The following is a 22125-nucleotide window of genomic DNA, read 5'->3' on the forward strand; positions in this document are numbered from 1 at the left end:
TTTTTTACAAATGTAATCCAACCTGTTTTTCTTTCATGGTTAAAAAGCAGATAGTGTCATAGGGGAAGGGAGGGAGACAAACCAGAAGAGACTCTTAATCTCAGGAAACAAATTGAGGGTTGCTGGAGTGGTGGGGGTGGGAGGGTTGGGGTGGCTGGGTGATGGACATTGGGGAGGGTATGTGCTATGGTGAGTGCTGTGAATTGTGTAAGACTGATGAATCACAGACCTGTACCCCTGAAACAAATAATACATTATACGTTAATAAAAAAAAAAAAAAAGCAGACATTGTCTGTCACCTGTGCTCCTTTCTACCCTTGGGGCAGAATTTTTAGCATACTTTTATTTTCTCCTGTTCTTACTCTAGGTTTTGTTAAATAAGAATTATAGTGACACTTAAAAATATATCCCTTTTTATATTTTAGATTTAATCTTAACGGTTTCATTAATATTTAAAACAATGTTTTAATATTTACTTACTGTTTTAATACAGGTTTCCCTGCTGTCCAAAAGTAAAGCATTCCTATAAAACCCAAAATGGCTTAAAGTGAAGAAGCTCTTACCATTAATTTATATTGAAAAGTTCTTGAGCTTTCCTAGACCCAAACAATAACCTCTCTTAGGCTTTTCTGATACCTTAGGACACATCTTGCTAACATGCACAAAATAAATCGAGATAATGCATAGGTGTTCATAGATGCAGTTCAAAGCTACGGCGCTTGCTGCCCAGAGGCTGGGTGTAGTTCCCGGGGAAGGAGCTTGGTGGCGCCACTTGTGCTCGGGGTGTGCGCTGCCTCTATAATGGCTCACTGCGAAACAAAGACAAAAACACCTTTTTTCATAAAAGCGAAAATCCTTTTTGGCTTTCTTTTGGTCGGCAAAAACAGATACTAATTTGATAGGTCTTTTGTAAAAGTGAAGAAGCTAACTGAACTTTGGAAAAGCAGAGAATACGTGTAATTTTTTTAAAGAACTGGTGTATGTATTACATGTAATTTCCCCTTAAATCTTTTTTTCCTTTCACAGTTAAGTATGAGGCAGCGTTGCCTAAGATTGAGTTAATGATGGCTTTGGAGTTGGCTCCCTTTCTACGTTCAAATCATGACTCCACCACTTCCCAGCTGTGTGACCTGGTATATTATTACAGTTTCCTCCCCTGTAAACCAGGGGTTCGTAATAGGACCTCTGTCCTTTTTCAGGGGCTTGCTGAGAGTGCTCTGTCTGTGATGAGCATTCTGGGTCAGGGAGCTCCGCCGTCTGCTGTTCTGCAGGCGCTATGCGTTCCAGGCACACTTTCTTCTGCCCTAGGAGAGGGACCGTGTTCTTTTAGTGACCATACCTCTGCCCTGGCTGGATGTATAGTGTACTGTACCCAGCCTCTCTCTGGCTGGTTTATTTTCTGTTTTTGCCTATCTGGAGGTGGAATTTATTTTTTCCGTCAAGCATGACTGCCAGTTTGGATCAGTGCAGAATTCCAGGGTCAGAGCGTTTTCCCTAGAATTATGGAAAGATCGTCTCTTTGCTTTCTGACAATTCAGAGAAACAGAAGAGATATCCAACTCAGGTGGAGTCTTTTTCCTCTGAAGGGAATCTTTTCTTCCGTTTTGTTCTGACTAGAAGCTACAGCATTTTCTCTGTACTTTTGGAATCCTAGTAGGTATATACCTAGGTATAGGTCTCTTTTCATTGTTTCTGCCTGACACTCCATTACGTTTTGCTCTCTACACTCCTGTTTCTCTTTAGAATTTTTTTCTATCTTTTAAAAAAATCATTGTTTTTTTATATCCTTTTGTATTCTCTCCTCCTGGAATTCATGTTCTGTATCAGTAGAGCACCTGGATTTGTCTTCTTGTCTCCCTGGCTTTTCTCTCATTTTCTTTTTCTGGCTTTAAAATAAAAAAATCACTTCCCATCTATCTTGTTTTAAGTTTAACAAGAATTGACACAAAGAGTATTTTAGAAAAATAAATATTGGGTAAGTGTTTACATATGATAACTTTTTCTAGTCTTCTTTTGAGGGCCCTCCTCCTTTTTTTCCCTAAAATTATGTTAATCACCATACATTACATCATTAGTTTTTGATGTAGTGTTCCATGATTCATTGTTTGCGTATAACACCCAGTGCTCCATGCAGTACGTGCCCTCTCTAATACCCATCACCAGGATAACCCATCCCCCCACCCCCCTCCCCTCTAGAACCCTCAGTTTGTTTTTCAGAGTCCATAGTCTCTCATGGTTCATCTCCCCCTCTGATTTCCCCTTCTGTGATTCAGCAGTCTTACACAATTCACAGCGCTCACCATAGCACATACCCTCCCCAATGTCTATCACCCAGCCACCCCATCCCTCCCACCCCCCACCACTCCAGCAACCCTCAGTTTGTTTCCTGAGATTAAGAATTCCTCATATCAGTGATGTCATATGATACAGATCTTTCTCTGATTGACTTATTTCGCTCAGCAAAATGACCTCCAGTTCTATCCATGTTGTTACAAATGGCAAGACTTCATTCCTTTTGATGGCTGCATAATATTCCATTGTATATATATACCACATCTTCTTTATGCATTCATCTGTCGATGGACATCTTGGCTCTTTCCACAGTTTGGCTGTTGTGGACATTGCTGCTATAAACATCAGGGTGCACGTACCCCTTCGGATCCCTACATTTGTATCTTTGGGGTAAATACCCAGTAGTGCAATTGCTGGGTCGTGTGGTAGCTCTGTTTTCAACTTCTTGAGGAACCTCCACACTGTTTTCCAGAGTGGCTGCACCAGCTTGCATTCCCACCAACAGTGTAGGAGGGTTCCCCTTTCTCCGCGTCCCCGCCAACATCTGTCGTTTCCTGACTTGTTAATTTTAGCCATTCTGACTGGTATGAGGTGGTATCTCATTGAGGTTTTGATTTGGCTTTCCCTGATGCCGAGAGGGCCCTCCTCCTTAATAGTAGATCTAGTAATCAGTGTTTACCAGTTACAGATTAATGAAACATAAACTTCGAGTGCTGATAATGCATAATTGTAATCGTATGTATTATGATTGTGTACATATTTTAAAAGTGCATTAGATTATATCATTGAAAGGTTGCCATTTAAAGAATCATGCTCATTTAGTTTATTTAAATGAGCTTATTTAAAACTGGCTTTACCATTTTATCATCATTTTAGGAGAAACTAATTCGAGATATTGCTCATTGTCATGGCATTTTGATCACTTCTTACTCCTACATTCGGCTAATGCAAGATGACATTAGCAGACATGACTGGCACTATGTGATCTTGGACGAGGGGCACAAAATTCGAAATCCAAATGCTGCTGTCACTCTTGCTTGCAAACAGGTATGACCTTTTTTATAGCAAGGGAGATTTCCAGGTGGAAAATAGTATTTAATTGAGAATAAACTCTGCTTTTAGTAACACACTTACTGACTCTTGTGCCTTTGCATAAGGAATTTGAAATACACGTTTACCTTAATGCAGAAAATTCTTTATTCTTGCCCATAATCATGGTAAAAATTCTCATTGTTCACATTACTGACTGTCTCTCATAGGGGTCAGTTGTTAGAATGTAACCAAATCCAACTCTCATCCCTAGTATTCAGCTTGAACAATAAGAAAAATTCTTTCCTATTTATTTTTCTATATTGCATAAAATGTATACATTTTGGAGATGATTAAAATGATATGTAAAAGTGTTAAATAACCAGGATTGTATGGGAATATTTTGGGGTGGGGATGGTGATCATCTCTTGAAAAGTGAATTTAATAAAAAAGTGTTTTCTTTCCCCAATTAGTTCCGCACCCCTCATCGCATCATCTTGTCTGGCTCACCAATGCAAAATAACCTCCGGGAGCTGTGGTCGCTCTTTGACTTCATCTTCCCAGGAAAGTTAGGCACATTGCCCGTGTTCATGGAGCAGTTCTCGGTCCCCATCACCATGGGGGGATATTCAAATGCCTCCCTGGTGCAGGTAACGTATTAGGCAGGTGACACTTCTAGGTGTTTTAATATTTAAACTGTTCTACTTAATACTGTACTTTGTAGCCAAGTCATTCATAATATAAGGGAAATGGCCAAGCTTATAAACTGGTACCTGCCAAAAATCACAAAATTATTTTTGCTTGACACCTCATATTTTTCCAGATGAGTTTTAAAAAATCATGTAATGTATTCAAAACCAGTCAGAAATTATGAAACAAGAATGAATTAGTTCTAGACACTATATAATTTAGTGCATCTTATAAGATAGTGTCAAAGCTTAGAAAAGGGGAAGCCAGGGAGGATTGAGTTGTTCAGAGAGAACCCAATTCTGGGAAAATAGGCCAAGAAGAGTCAGGGCATTCTAGATTAGGGCAGTGGTGTGAACACAGCTGTGTTGTGTGGCCACTGGCCAGAAGAGACATGCCTGATTGTACTGGAGATGCTTGTGGGGTAGCAGGGAAGGTGCGGATGCCAGATATGGGGGCCTTGAAAAGGGAGGCAGAGGCTCTTAGCGAAGAGCCACCGAAGGTGTCTGAGCAGGAGGATGAAGGAGGGCTGCTCTTGGAGGGTCCCTCAGGCTGCGCAAGTGGTGAGGGACCCCCAGGAATTGTTAGGGGTGAGGGTGATGAGGACCTGGACCTGGACTTGGGTGGTCGTTCTGAGAAAGAAGGTGGAGAGCAAAAGTTCCAAGTGGCATCTTTTTCCGTAGAACAAACAAGATGTGGGGGCCGCTAAGATAAAGGAAATGGGGTGGAAGTGGTGAGCTTGCTACAGCTGACCCCTGAGGTTTTAGACCTGGGTGACTGGCAGAAGTTGGGGGAGGGGGTTGTCACAGACAGGAACATCAGGACGCTGACCTCAGGGCGGTCTGTGGCATGTGGAGGCAGACCTCGGCCGTGGTGAAGGGCACAAGCCCTAAGGTGGGGCCTGCACCCACCAGGTCATGACTGAGCCGGAAATAAAGCCATCTACCAAAAGAGACCTTTACGTGTTTAAAAATACTTAGAGAAAGAATTTTGGACCTTTAAAATTAGGGGATTGTCAAAAATCATTTTAATACTTGAGATGGAATGACTTATAACTAACTTTTATAAGAGCCCCTCTTCCTCCACGGAACCCCTGCTGTCCTTCATTTATACCATTCTTTTGGAAATTTTATTTTGAAATAATTTCAAACTGAACAGAAGGTTGCAAGAATTATTAAAAAAACTCTTCACTAGATTCATCAGTTGTCAGCATTTCCTAACATTTTGCCACATTTGCTTTATCTTCTTCCTTCCCTCCCTCCTCCTTTCCTACTTCTGTGTACACGTGCACACAAATTTATACTGTTTGTTTTTCCTGACTCATCCGAGAGCAGGTTGTAGACATTATGTCCTTTTCCTCCAAGTCCTTCAGTGTGTATCTCTTAAGAACAAGGACATCCTCCTACGTAACCACAGTAAAAACATCCACATCAGGAGGAAATTTAACACCGATACAATTCTGAGGTCTGTAGTCATTCACATCTTGCCCGTTGTTCAAGTAGTTTCCCTGTCTCTCTAATCCTCCTTTAATCTGCAACAGTTCCTCTAGTTTTGTTTTGCCTCTCGTGACTTCAATATCTTTCCAGACTACTACGGGCCTTGTGTTTTGTAGAATGAGCCTCACTTTGTGTTTGTCTTCCATTCTCTGTGACTTGTCTTTCTCGGTGCTCCACCTCTGCAGGCACGTGCTGTTGGTTTACCCTTCGTGGGTGGTGACGGTTGGTGGTATCTGATTACTGGGGTAAGGTGGTATTTACCAGATTTCTAAACTTCAAATTAACCACTTCCTTTGGAATTAGTAAATCACTTCTAGGCAGAGACTTGGAGACCCTGTAAATATGGTCTCTTTCGTCCTTATGTTAGAAGTCTGTGTACTTAACCTATTTTCCCTTTGTAGGTATAGGTCTTTGGGAGCAGAGCTGTTGGGTTGTTTTAAGATTTTATTTGTTTATTTGAGAGAGAGAGAGGGAGACAGAGCATGAGCCAAGGGGAGGAGGTAGAGGGAGAAGCCAACGTCCCACTGAGCAGGGAGCTTGACGTGGGGCTCGATCCCAGGACCCTGAGATCATGACCTGAGCTGAAGGCAGACGCTTAATGACTGAGCCACCCAGGCGCCCCTAAATAAAATCTTTTTTTAAAAAAAACACAGTGAAAATCATATTAAAAGACCCTAAGTATACCTCACTCAACTATGTATACACATATGTGTGTTCACCTTGTGTGTATGTGAGTACATACACAGAAAAAACAGGATTTACTTGGAATAGCAGACGATAACAAGTTCAATTAATCAACAACTTTTAGTTACAGGTAACCTTGTAAATGTATCATTCAGACACTGATTAAAAATTACCCTTGAGATGATGATCAGGTACGTACTATGGTTTGTAATACAGAGGTGATAAATTTCCAAAATTTAACATGACTTTACAGCCCCACCAAGGAAGCAAGTACACTGTTTAAATTCTTCCTAAAAATATATGTAGTATGTTAAGGAAACTATCTCCACATCCCCCCCTCTACTCACATATTTCTCCTCCAGAAGCACGAGTGAGCGGGATGATAGTGCTGGAAAACCAGGGCTGGGTTGGTGAGTGGCCTGGCAGCTCACATCTGCTCTCTCTCCTGCCTGTCCACCCCCTCGGGAGAGTTCTTCTTGCACCGCCCCTCCCTGTCCCTGGCCCACTGTGGTGAACTCACAGGGGTCAAACTCACAGTGGCTGGGGATGGGCCTGTTTTTCATAACCAACTCTTCAGAGGAAGAACTAAAACTCTGGAATGTGGTGGCAATGGGAGAGCAAGGAAGACTCAGAAACCCAGTTTTAGCCTTGATGTCCAGCCACGTTCTCAGTCCAACTTTCCTAGGCAATCCTGTGCTTTAGGCAATAAAGCTAATTCTATATTTACTTACCATCTGCCTCCCTGTCTCTCTGAGTACACAACATGGTAGGAATCCAACTGTATTTCTCTTAATTATCACTCCCAACTTCCCAGTGCCGTGGAAAATGAAGACCAACTGAGCACGTCCATGTTTCCTTCCTATTCCTGACAAGGCAGAGTGACAATTACTCCCCAGTTCTGCCTATTCCAGAGCTGAGGGACCTTAGGCCAGTCACCAAACCAGTGAGTCTCAGTAACCTTGAGCAAGAAAGGAGGAGGTTCTTTCAGTTCTTTATTTTTTTCTTTTCAGTTCTGAAATCTAAGCTTAATATGCAAAGCCAGGAAGCAGACCATATTCTTGGTAGTTAATGTTCTTCCCCCTCACCTTCCTCAGCCTAGCACATTCATTTCTCCCCCAAGAAGCCTTTCTTGACTCCCACAAGCTCTAATACTGGATATCTCCCACTCCCCCTCCTTGTGTTCCTTTTCTTGCTGTCTCTCTCTCTGTCAAATAAATAAAATCTTAAAAAAAAAATTTTTATTTGAGTGAGAGAGAGAGAAAGAGCATGAGTGGGCAGGGAGGGGCAGAGGGAGAGGGAGAAGCAGGCCCCCTGCTGAGCAGGGACCCCAGTGTGGGGCTCGATCCCAGGATCCTGGGATCATGACCTGAGCCAAAGGCAGATGCTTAGCTGAGTGAGCCACCCAGGTGCCCCATGTTAATTTTTTAACATGAATTTTTCTGTATGTGTTATCGTCATGCTTTTTTTATTGTCATTCATTTTGCAGCTAATTTTGTTAAACTTAGACTTTGGTTGGAGTTTTTCCTGTTCCATTAAATAGTAATTTACTAGGTTGTTAAGCCTATTTAGATTTTTTTTTTTTAAAGTATCAATAATTTATTGAATTCTTTGTTTGCCTTTAAGGGAGTTTTTCCTGAGCTGTGGGTCTTTGTTTTTCCTGCGTACAGTTAATACGCATCTCATGTGGCTCTGCTCCATTACAGAACCATATGCTCCATCTCAGGCTGGAGTGACCTTTCATTTCTGGGATCATAGGGCTTTTCTTGAACTTACTCTCCTAAGTCCCCAGTGGGCAGTAATCTCTGCTTATTATCTGGTTGCTCCCATGGCTACAGCTTTCCCCCAGAGTTAGCTTTTGATCTTCAGTCTCACAGAGCAGCAGTTCCTTTGTAGCTTTTGGAGAATGCAAGATAATAAACAGAGATTCATTTGAAAGCCGTTTTTTCCCTAGAGGGTAGTCGAGGACTGAAGAAATCTCTACTTTAGGGTTTAACAATATAATAATAATTAAAGCAAAGTATGGAGGAGGAATAGGGCACAAAATTACCAGTTCTTTTGTTGTACACTTTGGTTAATAAGTTTTTTAACTGATGATATCTTCTGAAAGGTACCACCTTCTGGAGTATATGGAACATATCCTAATTTTTCCATACCATTTTCCAACCATTTCCCGCCAATTTTGTATAACCATAGGTCATTAGAAAAAAAATTTTTTTTTAAAGATTTTATTTATTTGAGAGAGAATGAGAGAGAACATGAGAGGGAAGAGGGTCAGAGAGAGAAGCAGACTCCCCGCTGAGCAGGGAGCCCGACGTGGGACTCGATCCCGGGACTCCAGGATCATGACCTGAGCCGAAGGCAGTCGTTTAACCAACTGAGCCACCCAGGCGCCCTAGAAAAAATTTTTTAACATTGGAATCAATTGAGAAGACAAATGCATTTGCTAAACATAAGTAATTATTTGCCCTTTTCTCTTACTAAAGGTTAAAACAGCTTATAAATGTGCGTGTGTCCTACGAGATACCATAAATCCATACCTGCTGCGGAGAATGAAGTCAGATGTCAAAATGAGCCTTTCTTTGCCAGATAAAAATGAACAGGTCTGTAAATCCAGGAGTTACCAACCCATTCCTAATGCGTGGGTATACTTGTCTGTTTATTTTGCTTTTCGTATGCAGAATTGGTGAGGCTAACAGGTGTGGTTGCGGGTGCTGCAGGGCCGCTGGTCTCTGTGTACACCTGCATGTGACAGGTGAGCCTGCTGTGGCATCTGCCCTCAGTCCACAGGCTTTGATCTCTCTCGTATTAACACACAGATTCCTGCAACTGCACTTTCTGAACTTGTCCGTTTTCCTCAAGCCCCCAACTCATTCATGCCACAAATCAGAGGTGCCAGGCATGTTTGTGGGAGATAGCAGTGAACAAAGCAGCTGCTTGCTGTCCTGGAGCTCACCGTCATTCTTGAGGAGGGGAATAGTCATAGGCACATACGTCACCCAGCAGGCAGCAGTCATGTGGAGGAAACCCTGAGCAGGGTCAGTGGGGTGGGGCATGTAGGGCGAGGATTTGGGGAAGTGGGCTTCTTACAAGGGATGGTGAGAGGTCTCCTTTCTGATAGACATTTGAGCAGAGGCCTAAAGAAGGTAAAGGAAGCGAAGCATGGGGTTTTGGAAAGAAGAGCGTTCCAGGTCAATGGAAATGGAAGGGTGTTGGTACCTCCAAGGACCAGCAAGGAGGGCAGTGTGGCCGGAGGGCAGGAAGAAGGATGAGAGCACTTGGAGGGAAAAGTCACTTAGCTGGCCACGTCACCACCAGGGCCTGCTGGTCATGGTGAAGACTTCAGATTTTACTGTGAGTGAGGAGGCAGTTCACAGGGAGAGACTGAGCCAAGCAGTGATGTCATCTGACTTAGGTTGTAAAAGGGGCATCCTTTTAAGGCCCATCCTGGTGTTCTGTTATCTCAACAGGTAACTGCACCCTCTTTTCCACATCTAACAGTAAATACATTGTAGATTCTCAGTGTCGAAACTATAATTTTTTTATTGTTATGTTAATCACCATATATTACATCATTTGTTTTTGATGCAGTGTTCCATGATTCATTGTTTGTGCATAACACCCAGTGCTCCATGCAAATGTGCCCTCTTTAATACCCATCACCAGGCTAACCCATCCCCCACCCTCTTCCCCTCTAGAACCCTCAGTTTGTTTTTCAGAGTCTATCATCTCTCATGGTTCGTCTCCCCCTCTGACTTACTCCCCTTCATTCTTCCTCTCCTGCTATCTTCTTCTGTTTCTTTTTTCTTAAGATATGTTGCGTTATTTGTTTCAGAAGTACAGATCTGTGATTCAACAGTCTTGCACAATTCACAGCGCTCACCGTAGCACATACCCTCCCCAATGTCTATCACCCAGCCACCTCATCCCTCCCACCCCCGACCACTCCAGTAACACTCAGTTTGTTCCTGAGATTTAAGAATTCCTCATATCAGTGAGGTCATATGATACATGTCTTTCTCTGATTAACTTATTTCGATGAGCATAACACCCTCCAGTTCCATCCACGTTGTTGCAAATGGCAAGATCTCATTCCTTTTGATGGCTGCATAATATTCCATTGTGTATATATACCACTTCTTCTTTATCCATTCATCTGTCGATGGACATCTTGGCTCTTTCCACAGTTTGGCTATTGTGGACATTGCTGCTATAAACATTGGGGTGCACGTACCCCTTCGGGTCCCTACATTTTTATCTTTGGGCTAAATACCCAGTAGTGCAATTGCTGGATCGAATGGTAGCTCTGTTTTCAACTGTTTGAGGAACCTCCATACTGTTTTCCAGAGTGGCTGCACCAGCTTGCATTCCCACCAACAGTGTAGGAGGGTTCCCCTTTCTCCACATCCCCACCAACATCTGTCGTTCCCCGACTTGTTAATTTTAGCCATTCTGACTGGTGTGAGGTGGTATCTCTTTGAGATTTTGATTTGGATTTCCTTGATGCCGAGCGATGTTTAGCACTTTTTCATGTGCCTGTTGGCCATTTGGATGTCTTCTTTGGAAAAATGTCTGTTCATGTCTTCTGCCCATTTCTTGATTGGATCATTTGTTCTTTGGGTGTTGAGTTTGGTAAGTTCTTTATAGATTTTGGATACTAGCCCTTTATCTGATATGTCATTTGCAAATATTTTCTCCCATTCTGTCGGTTGTCTTTTGGTTTTGTGGACTGTTTCTTTTGCTGTGCAAAAGCTTTTTATCTTCATGAAATCCCAATAGTTCATTTTTGCCCTTGCTTCCCGTGCCTTTGGCGATGTTTCTAGGAAGAAGTTGCTGCGGCTGAGGTCGAAGAGGTTGCTACCTGTGTTCTCCTTTAGGATTTTGATGGACTCCTGTCTCACGTTTAGGTCTTTCAACCATTTGGAGTCTATTTTTGTGTGTGGTGTAAGGAAATGGTCCAGTTTCATTCTTCTGCATGTGGCTGTCCAATTTTCCCAACACCATTTGTTGAAGAGACTGTCTTTTTTCCATTGGACATTCTTTCCTGCTTTGTCAAAGATAAGTTGACCATAGAGTTGAGGGTCCATTTCTGGGCTCTCGATTCTGTTCCATTGATCTATGTGTCTGTTTTTGTGCCAGTCCCATACTGTCTTGATGATGACAGCTTTGTAATAGAGCTGGAAGTCCGGAATTGTGATGCCGCCAGCTTTGCTTTTCTTTTTCAAGATTCCTCTGGCTATTCAGGGTCTCTTCTGGTTCCATACAAATTTTAGGATTATTTGTTCCATTTCTTTGAAAAAAGTGGATGGTATTTTGATGGGGATTGCATTGAATGTGTAGATTGCTCTAGGTAGCATTGACATCTTCACAATGTTTGTTCTTCCAATCCATGAGCATGGAATGTTTTTCCATTTCTTTGTGTCTTCTTCAATTTCTTTCCTGAGTATTTTATAGTTTTCTGAGTACAGATCCTTTGCCTCTTTGGTTAAATTTATTCCTAGGTATCTTATGATTTTGGGTGCAGTTGTGAATGGGATCGACTCCTTGATTTGTCTCTCTGCTGTCTTGTTGTTGGTGTATAGGAATGGCACTGATTTCTGTGCATTGATTTTATAGCCTGCTACTTGACTGAATTCCCGTATGAGTTCTAGCAGTTTTGGGGTGGAGTCTTTTGGGTTTTCCACATACAGTATCATATCATCTGCAAAGAGGGAGAGTTTGACTTCCTCTTTGCCGATTTGGATGCCTTTGATTTCCTTTTGTTGTCTGATTGCTGTGGCTAGGACTTCTAATACTATGTTGAATAGCAGTGGTGAGAGTGGGCATCCCTGCCGTGTTCCTGACCTTAGGGGAAAAGCTCTCAGCTTTTCCCCATTGAGAATGATATTCGCTGTAGGTTTTTCGTAGATGGCTTTTATGATATTGAGGTATGTACCCTCTCTCCCTATACTCTGAAGAGTTTTGATCAAGAAGAATGCTGTACTTTGTCAAATGCTTTTTCTGCATCTATTGAGAGGATCATATGATTCTTGTTCTTTCTTTTGTTAATGTATTGTATCACGTTGATTGATTTGCGGATGTTGAACCAGCCTTGCAGCCCAGGCATAAATCCCACTTAGTCATGGTGAATAATCCTTTTAATGTACTTTTGGATCCTATTGGCTAGTATTTTGGTGAGAATGTTTGCATCCATGTTCATCAAGGATATTGGTCTGTAGTTCTCCTTTTTGATGGGGTCTTTGTCTGGTTTTGGGATCAAGGTAATGGTGGCCTCATAAAATGAATTTGGAAGTTTTCCTTCCATTTCTCTTTTTTGGAACAGTTTCAGGAGAATAGGTATTAATTCTTCTTGAAATGTCTGATAGAATTCCCCTGGGAAGCCATTTGGCCCTGGGCTTTTGTTTCTTGGGAGATTTTTGATGACTGCTTCAATTTCCTTAGTGGTTATAGGTCTGTTCAGGTTTTCTATTTCTTCCTGGTTCAGTTTTGGTAGTTGATACATCTCTAGGAATGCACCCATTTCTTCCAGGTTATCTAATTTGCTGGCATAGAATTGCTCATAGTATGTTCTTACAATTGTTTGTATTTCTTTGGCGTTGGTTGTGATCTCTCCTCTTTCATTCATGATTTTGTTGATTTGGGTCATTTCTCTTTTCTTTTGGATCAGTCTGGCCAGGGGTTTATCAATCTTGTTAATTCTTTCAAAGAACCAGCTCCTAGTTTCGTTGATCTGTTCCACTGTTCTTTTGGTTTCTAGTTCATTGATTTCTGCTCTGATCTTTATGATTTCTCTTCTCCTGCTGGGTTTAGGCTTTATTTGCTGTTCTTTCTCCAGCTCCTTTAGGTGTAGGGTTAGGTTGTGTATTTGAGACCTTTCTTGTTTCTTGAGAAAGGCTTGTATTGCTATATACTTTCCTCTCAGGACTGCCTTTGCTGTATCCCAAAGATTTTGGACAGTTGTGTTTTCATTTTCATTGGTTTACATGAATTTTTTAGTTCTTTTTAATTTCCTGGTTGACCCATTCATTCTTTAGTAGGATGCTCTTTAGCCTCCATGTATTTGAGTTCTTTCCGATTTTCCTCTTGTGATTGAGTTCTAGTTTCAAAGCTTTGTGGTCTGAAAATACGCAGGGAATGATCCCAATCTTTTGGTACCGGTTGAGACCTGATTTGTGACCCAGGATGTGATTAATTCTGGAGAATGTTCCATGGGCACTAGAGAAGAATGTGTATTCCGTTGCTTTGGGATGGAATGTTCTGAATATGTCTGTGAAGTCCATTTGGTCCAGTGTGTCATTTAAAGTCTTTATTTCCTTGTTGATCTTTTGCTTAGATGATCTGTCCATTTCAGTGAGGGGGATGTTAAAGTCCCCCACTATTATTGTATTGTTATCAATGTGTTTCTTTGCTTTTGTTATTAATTGCCTTATATAATTGGCTGCTCCCATGTTCGGGGCATAGATATTTACAATTGTTAGATCTTCTTGTTGGATAGACCCTTTAAGTAGGATATAGCGTCCTTCCTCATCTCTTATTACAGTCTTTGTTTTAAAATCTAGTTTGTCTGATATAAGGATTGCCACCCCAGCTTTCTTTTGGTGTCCATGAGCGTGGTAAATGGTTTTCCACCCCCTCACTTTCAATCTGGGGGTGTCTTTGGGTCTAAATTGAGTCTCTTGCAGACAGCATATTGATGGGTCTTGTTTTTTAATCCAGTCTGATAGCCTGTGTCTTTTGATTGGGGCATTGAGCCCATTTACATTCAGGGTACCTATTGAAAAGTATGAATTTAGTGCCATTGTATTGCCTGTAAGGTGACTGTTACTGTATGTTGTCTGTGTTCCTTTCTGATCTATGCTGCTTTTAGGCTCTCTCTTTGCTTAGAGGACCCCTTTCAATATTTCTTGGAGGGCTGGTTTCGTGTTTGCAAATTCCTTTAGTTTTTGTTTGTCCTGGAAGCTTTTAATCTCTCCTTCTATTTTCAATGAGAGCCTAGCTGGATATAGTATTCTTGGCTGCATATTTTTCTCGTTTAGTGCTCTGAAGATATCATGCCAGTCCTTTCTGGCCTGCCAAGTGTCGAAACTGTAAAGGATCTTGGAGGTCTGTCACCAAGGCTGCTTTCATCCCCGCCTCTTCCCTCCCCACAAACTCATTTCCAAAGTCAACCCTTGATCTTAGCATTCTCTCTACAGGTCTCCCTTTCCTGCCAGTGTCTCAGGCCACAGTGCTCTCTGCTATGTCTAATTCCAAATCCATCAGTTGCTGTGCTGTTTTATTGGTTCTTTTTCATGCCCTCGCTTCTTTGCTCCACATCCTCGTAAATTAGGGCAGCCAGTATCTGACTGCTCTCCCAGCCATTGGCACTCTCCACTCCACTCAGTATCTCACAGCGTCACTGGCTTAGTTTTTCCACGGCTTGTCTTCCTGCTGACATACCTTCATGTCCCTCTTCCGAACATCAAGAATCCTGATTTAGCTTATTTGCGCCAATTTATTTTCACTATGGAGTCCCAGAATGTCTCTTCTTTGTAATCCGTGTAGCAGCCAAGGCACATGGCTTGGAGACAGTTCCTGTTTTCCAGACATGTGCCACTTGTCTTTCCATTTGCATGTGATGTTCCCTCTCCCTGGAGGTTTTCCCCCTCCATGGTACCCACCCATCATACCCCCACAGCTTTCCCACAACAGAAGTTGTACGATTCCACTAGGCTCTTGACTAGAACTCCTTGAGCTCAGGACTTTGTCTTACTACTCACCTTAAAGTGCCATGTAACACATAAAACTGATTTGCAGAAACTAAGCATCTGGTGAATAATTAGTTCAGTTAACCTTGTGGTTAACAGAGGAAGGGCTTTTCTCTGTTGCCATTGTAATTTATGAAATCAGGAATTAGAAATACTCAGGTTCATATTTTCAAAAGATCACTCAGGCAGCATATGAAAGCATTGGAAGAGAAGGAAAATGGAGGCAAAGGGATGAGTTAGGTGGTCCTTCCAGAGTCCACAGAGGGCATGGGCCTGAGCCCCGTAGGGTATGGGGCTGGCAGGTGCTTCCCAGGTTTCCTGTTGAGATGCTGGGACCGATCTCCTGCCAGACACTTCAAAAGGACAGAGTGTGGAAGAGGTATTTGTGAGTTGATTTGGGTCGTTCGAAGTGCTCACGGTACATCTGCCTGCCCCAAAGGCAGTTATAAGTGGGCCTCAGGTTCTGAGGAGAGAGTTCTAGGCGGGGATGTAGTTATGACCTCTGAGCAGGGAAGGTGTGAAAGTTATGAGCAGGGATGAGGTTGCCCGAGGCTCATACATGGAACGAGAAGAGAGAAGCTGCAGCATTGTGGAGACAGTATCAGGAGGGGCTAGCTGGGAGGACAGGAGGACTAGGCAGAAAGGCAGTAGGTTAGGGGAACTGGAAACCTGAGGCTTAGGGACTCGGTGTGGCTGGCTGCTAGGAAGTCATTAGTGAGCTTGTCCACAGCACTTTCTCAGTGGACATGCCCTCCAGGCTTGTGCTGAGACCAGAAGAGGCTGGAAGGTGAAGATGTGGGGATGGTGATTATACATAAATCCTTTTAGGGAATTTTCTCCATTACTTTTTGGAGAGTCTAAGGTGGCAGAGCACTGTCCAGAGGAAGAGGAGAGGGTTTTTAGATCTGGTATGAAGGTCAGAGGGTTACCCTCTTCCCAAACAGGGAGCTGGCTGTTCCCCTGAAAATAAAGGAAAAAAAGTGAGGTCGATAAAGTAGATCAATTTTAGGGGGTGAAATAGGAATCATGACTGATAGCTTTGGTTTCTGTTTTTGATGTTTTTTTGTTTGTTGTGTTTTTTTTTTTTTTTTTAAGATATTTATTTGAGACAGAGTGTGCAGGAGCAGGGGGGTAGGGGCAGAGGGAGAGGGAGAAGCAGACTCCTCATGGGGAGGGAGCAGGGAGCCTGATGAGGGGCTCAATTCCAGGACCGTGGGATTATGACCTGAGCCGAAGGCAGACATTTAAGGCGTCCCATTTAATTTTTTTAAAGTAGAGATTGAATCAAAGGTGAGTAGGTCAGTAGGTGGCTTGGGGAGAATGAGGAGTGTTGTCACAGCCATTATGGGTTTACAGAAGGGGCTGAGCAGGGAGTGCCTGGAGAATTCTCCCGGAGACCAGGAGCAAGACACTGCCCAGATGGGTGAGGTTCTCCAGCAGTGCTCAGCACTTAGCATAAAAGGAGTAGAAAAGGCAGGTGTTTGAGTCAGTCTTCATTTGGAAGTTTACAAGGCAAATGTAGTGGGTGGCAAAGGGGTAGCTGAAGGAAAATGTCTTGGGTTTATGACTAGCCAAGGAATAGAGTGGACATGAAGAAAGGATTGAGAGGCAGAAAGTCAAGGAACATTCTGGCATGGAGTAACAGGCATAACTGGGCTGGGAGGATGGACAGGTCTGGTCAACTCGTGGACCTGTGCTTTGACCTCCAGGATAGGGTCTCTGGTCAGGTGTGCTGAAGTGAAGCGTGGGCGAGGGGCAGGGGCAGTGAGACAGTCTGAGCACTTGGAGGCTAGGGTGGAGGAGGGCTTGTGCATCTGGTGCTGAACTTTGTTGTGGGAAGGAAGCCGGTATTGGGGGAGTGTTGGGTTAGTAGGTGGGGACCAGGAGGTGGATGGATGGCAGAAGTGGAGGGGCTGATGAGAAGGGGTAGCTGTGTCTTTGTTTAGCTCTGAGATGGGGCACCGTTTTGGCTTTTTAAAATAAGAGGTACATGGTTAAAATTGTACACATTGTACTTTTTTGATTAGAAACTTTGTTGATGTTTTAATTATTTTATTTTAATTCTCTGGGTTTTTTTTTTCTACCCCCATAGGTCTTATTTTGCCGTCTTACAGAGGAACAACATAAAGTCTACCAAAATTTTATCGATTCCAAAGAAGTTTACAGAATTCTCAATGGAGATATGCAGGTCAGAAATGAATTATAGAGCAGGGAAGTGGGGGAGGAAAGGAAGCTAGTACTAGTCATGTTTCACAGTTACCTCTTGGAAACACTTGGCTGTGAACCATCTCTTAATTCAAAGCCCTTCCAGAAGTAAGAGAATGTGCAGTTACATTTGAGCACACTTCCTTTTGTCTGCATTGCAGCATGGTTATACTTGAACCCCACATCACGTGGTCTAGCAGAAGAGTAGTGCTAGACACAGGATCTGTAGTGGTGAGTCCTGCAGGGATGTCTGGTCCTATGCAGGATACAGGGAAGTGGCCCCAACTGCTGGGGTTAGCAGAGGCATGAAGGAAGAATTGTTATTATAAATGTTTGTGTAAGTAATAACATAAAATAACATTTTATTATTAACAATAATAATAACAGCATTATTGGCAATACTCAGCAAAAGATGTTGGTAAAGGTCTGTTCAATAAGCATATGTAGTAGGTTTCTATCAGCATATACTTTGAAGCTCCATATGAACTATTCAGTTTCTTTGTGCTTCAGGGTCTTAAAGTGTAAATTGTGTTCTATTTATTAGACACATAAAACTTCCTTAGTCTTGGGTCTGTCCTCATGGGAGGTACAGCTGAGTAGCAAGCATCTTACTCTCTGAAACACACTTCCCTTCTTATAAACAGAGGTCGATAAAGAGATGAGTGCGGGTGGCATGGCTGCCTGTGTCCCATCATGTCTGCATGCTTTTTCTTCCAGAGGAAGTCATTTCAGTTCTTTTAGCTATGGCTCACTATTTCTTTTACTTCATCAATCACTGGCCTCAATGAGAGGTTCTTAAATCATTCACATTTATTCATCTCTCCTAAATCTGCCCTTATCTTCACGTGCCTCCAAGTTGTGAAGCGTTAGGTGGTCTAGATTAGCACTGGCCTGTAAATACAGAATGTAAGCTGCATGTGTGATTTTAAATTGTCCTAATAGTCATATTAAAAAAGGTAAAGAGAATTTTGGTAATTCTATTTAACCTGATCTATCTAAAATGTCATTTTAATAATCAAAAATTTTAAATTATTCATGACATATTTTACTTTTTTTTTTTAAACTATGTCTCCAAAATTGGATATTTTACATTTGCAGCACATTTCAGTTTAGACTAGCCTCCTGTGGCTTGTGACCACTGTATTGGAAGCACAGATCTAGAGGCAGACAGAGGAGTTACAGATGACTCTGGGGGAGTTCTGAAATATTCCTGATTTGTTCACATTTTTTATTATTTAACTTGTTTGTTAGTAGAACTACCATACTTTCTGATTATTGGCTTAACTTATGGTTTATCTTTTCTCCTTGAGCGTTTGTACTCATGAGCTTGATTTGAGTCACACTTGGAAAGCTGTGAAGGATGCCCTCCTGCTGGGGCCTGGAGGGCAGGCACTCCCAATCTCCTGTGCCCTTCTGCTGCGTGAACCACCCCCGTGAACCACCCCCGTATCTTTCCCATTTGTGTATTTCCCATGCAGATATGTTTTTGTTTCTAGAGAACTTATCTTATCAAGAAAAGATGAATGAAGGTTGATTTCTTCTAGCTCCTAATATGCTGAGAATAGGGAGGAAGCTAAGAAGCTGGTGAAGAATTACTTTTTTTTTTTTTTTTTAAGATTTTTAAAAATATTTGAGAGGGAATGGGCAGGGAGAGGAGCAGAGGGAGAGGGACAAGCAGACTCCGTGCTGAGTGCAGAGCCCGTTGCGGGGCTTGTTCCCATGACCCCGAGATCATGACCTGAGCCTAAATCAGGAGTGGATGCTCAACTGACTGAGCCATCCAGGCACTTTTTAATTACTTTTTAATCTGTGTTACATACATATCGAATGGCATTCTTCCCTTCCTTCCCAAGTGAATGTTATTTTACATGGCATAATCCAAATGCACGTAATTCTTTTATACCATAGATTTTCTCTGGACTTGTAGCCCTAAGAAAAATCTGCAACCACCCTGATCTCTTTTCTGGAGGCCCAAAGAATCCTAAAGGTATTCCAGATGATGAACTAGAAGAAGATCAGTTTGGATACTGGAAACGCTCTGGGAAAATGATAGTAGTTGAGTCCTTGTTGAAAATATGGCACAGGCAAGGTCAACGAGTATTGCTATTTTCTCAGTCAAGACAAGTGAGTATACAGACCTCATACAAGAAACAATTTGGTTCTTTAAGACTTATAACCAGTTATTAAGAAAATGGGATATAATCTAAAATAATGATTCTAAAAGCAAATTCACCTGCTGATACTGAGGTGGCAGCCTACAAATCTCTTTGGGAGCTTGGATCTCTCTCTAGAGTTGGTGCCTAGAAGTTGGCTTTTTTAAAAAGTTTACCATGTGATTCTAGGGTGTGAGCAGGTTTGGGTCTGAACTTAGATAGATGCCCTGTAAGAATTAGTAGTAGGGAAATACCAAAAATACTCTCGTAGAAGTTATATTTATCTGCCTCAAAGCAAGAAGCCCCTTTTAATTTAAGCCTGTTGGGGAAGGTGTGACTGTTTAGACAAATGTGGACCTCACTGGAGGTGTGTATTTGATTAAAACTCTTATCCCCTTCCCCCTCTCCCAAACAGATGTTGGATATACTTGAAGTATTCCTTAGAGCTCAAAAGTATTCTTACCTCAAGATGGATGGTACCACTGCAATAGCTTCAAGACAACCACTGATTACAAGATATAATGAGGTAACAAGTGATTTTAACAGTAAAGCCAAGTAGTGCCTCTCTGTGCAGTGGAAGGAAGAACTGCCTCACCCACCTGAGCCCTGCTCCATTGGGGATGGGCAGCAGGTAGAGGGAGACTTTCTGCTTTTAACTCAGTGCATTCCTGGATGGTGTGTGTGTGTGTGGGTGTGTAAACAAAGAATATATATTCCTTCTTGAAAAGCCAACTCTGAGATATTGCCAATATAATTGGTATTAAAAACGAGCCGTGAGATGGCATCTTGACCAGCGGTCTCTAGGACATAACCCATCCTTTGTATTGGAAGAGGTTTCCCTGTGTAGAATATGTAAAGACAGAGGGGAAGAGCTGTAACTAGTCTTAAATGTGCATAATGAATGTTGTGCATCTTACTCTAGGATACATCCATATTTGTGTTTCTTCTGACCACTCGGGTGGGTGGCATAGGAGTCAACCTGACGGGGGCAAACAGAGTCATCATCTATGATCCTGACTGGAACCCAAGCACAGACACACAGGTAAAGGAGTGTGCAAGTGGCAAACAGTTGAGTGGCCAGCCCTTAGGGGCCTTTGGTGCCCCTGTCAGCTTCCACATGGAGCTCCCATCTTGGTTGTTGCCTAGTCCTCAGCATGGAGGAAGACACCGTCTAGCCTCACAGACAGGAAGAATCTTCAGCAGTTTTATCTGTAGCATGCATCGCTACATCTAGGGTACAAAGAGAGAGTGCAAGGTTACAAACACACATTGTTTTTCAGGTAGAGGTGGCTCAATCTATCTTTGAGATTTGCCTTTTTATCTTGCTTAATGGGCCTGAGGTGTATTTAGTGTCATTAGGCAGAATTTTGGCTCTGGCAGGAGGAGGAAGCAGCTGGCTGTCTCTGTTTCTTTTAGTAAGCACTTGTCATCAGGAAGGGCGCTCGTTGAAATGCATCTCTCTGCCATAGGCCCGGGAGCGCGCATGGAGGATAGGCCAGAAGAAGCAAGTGACGGTGTACAGGCTGCTGACTGCGGGCACCATTGAAGAAAAGATTTACCACCGGTTAGTGCAGATGGTGGCCTGCTCCGTGACCGGAGACTGCTCTGCTGGCTGCCGCCCGCGCGCCATGTAGCTATAGAAGTATGCCGCCCGGGCTGAGCTGGGAAGGTTTTAAATGTATTGCTTTAAAAAAGTGTTTTTATCTTAGAGCAATAGTTACTGTAACTTAAAGGATATGTGAGGGGGTTTTGTTTTTTCCTTTTTGTATTTTTTCTTTCTCATTAAAGTAAGCTTAGATGACTTATTGTGAGTTTTTAAAAAATGTCTTTGAACCTGATCATTTTTCTACCTTACTAAACATCAAGGACTGCTTATGTGTAAACTTCATCTTAATTTTTATTTAAGAGAAATGTATATACCTTCTATAGTGTACCGTCTTTTTTTCAGAAAAATTTTAAGAAGTGACAGAGTTGAGATACGGGAATTTTCACACACCATGCAGCTGTGATCTGCGTGGGTAGCCTGGTGGTCTTTGACTCAAATGCCCCTGAGGGAGAGGTTGACTAGGACACCTGTTTCTTTTTCCATCTCTCTGTACAACAAGTAGGGGTATAGACAAGGGTTCCTTTAACAGTGGGGTGGAGATACGGCCACCTTCTCCCCCTCCTCTGCCGAAACTTTATTCTTGAACTGCACCCCCTCTCTTAAAGGGAGGCTCCCTGCTTTCCACCATGCACTGGGGCACTCCCTCATAGGTGTGTGTTCTTCAAGGCCTTATTCTGAGAGGGCAAGAGACAAGCTGTGTCCTGTGAGGGAGAGCTTCCTCTTAGACATGTTACAGCCTTGGGGTGGGGCGGTGTGGGGGGAGGGGGGAGCAGCCCTGCTTTGTGGCGGCGTGTGGGCAGGAGTGATGATGGTGTGGAGCTTCAGCTAGAGTGTGAATCAGCAGAAGGTGGGTGAGATGGCTCCAAAGGAAAGCTTTGCAAAGGCCAGGTAAGAGCGTTTCCAGAAACCCATCACAGAAGGGTTCTGAGGAGGGCCGGGCAGGGCACCCTTGGTCCAGGAGTCCCAGCATCCAGCTCTTTCCAGCTCAGAGAGGCTTGTGAGTCACATGATTGTATGCAGAAAGGTGATCCCTGACATGTGATGGATCTTGGAGATTGAAAAAGCTCACTGGGTATAAATAAGATACTCTTTGTGATTTAAATTCTGTCAAGCATGGGAGACCACCCGATATTTTACGTACTTTTTTTTTTTTTTAAAGATTTTATTTATTTGAGAGAAAGAGAGAGAGAGCACATGAGAGCGGGGAGAGTCAGAGGGAGAAGCAGACT

General features: G+C 42.7%; 1 protein-coding gene across 7 annotated transcripts in view; it reads left to right on the forward strand.

Moving 5' to 3' along the window:
* The window catches only part of ERCC6 (ERCC excision repair 6, chromatin remodeling factor), a 77272-nt gene that overhangs the window by 46952 nt on the left and 8195 nt on the right, over positions 1-22125 (forward strand). For all 7 annotated transcript variants that reach the window (XR_003209970.2, XM_025880590.2, XM_025880591.2 and 4 more), the window contains 8 exons: positions 3169-3339; positions 3795-3971; positions 8672-8788; positions 17025-17120; positions 19046-19261; positions 19706-19816; positions 20213-20332; positions 20760-20854. Coding sequence is in view for 6 of the 7 variants with exons in the window: in XM_025880590.2 (XP_025736375.1) it covers positions 3169-3339; positions 3795-3971; positions 8672-8788; positions 17025-17120; positions 19046-19261; positions 19706-19816; positions 20213-20332; positions 20760-20854 (1103 nt within the window). In the remaining variant the exon portion in view is untranslated. The remainder of the gene's footprint in view (positions 1-3168; positions 3340-3794; positions 3972-8671; positions 8789-17024; positions 17121-19045; positions 19262-19705; positions 19817-20212; positions 20333-20759; positions 20855-22125) is intronic.

Source organism: Callorhinus ursinus, unplaced genomic scaffold (assembly GCF_003265705.2).
Source record: "Callorhinus ursinus isolate GAN/ISIS: 27379988/994484 unplaced genomic scaffold, GSC_fseal_2.0 scaffold20, whole genome shotgun sequence".
NCBI classification, from domain to species: Eukaryota; Metazoa; Chordata; class Mammalia; order Carnivora; family Otariidae; genus Callorhinus; species Callorhinus ursinus.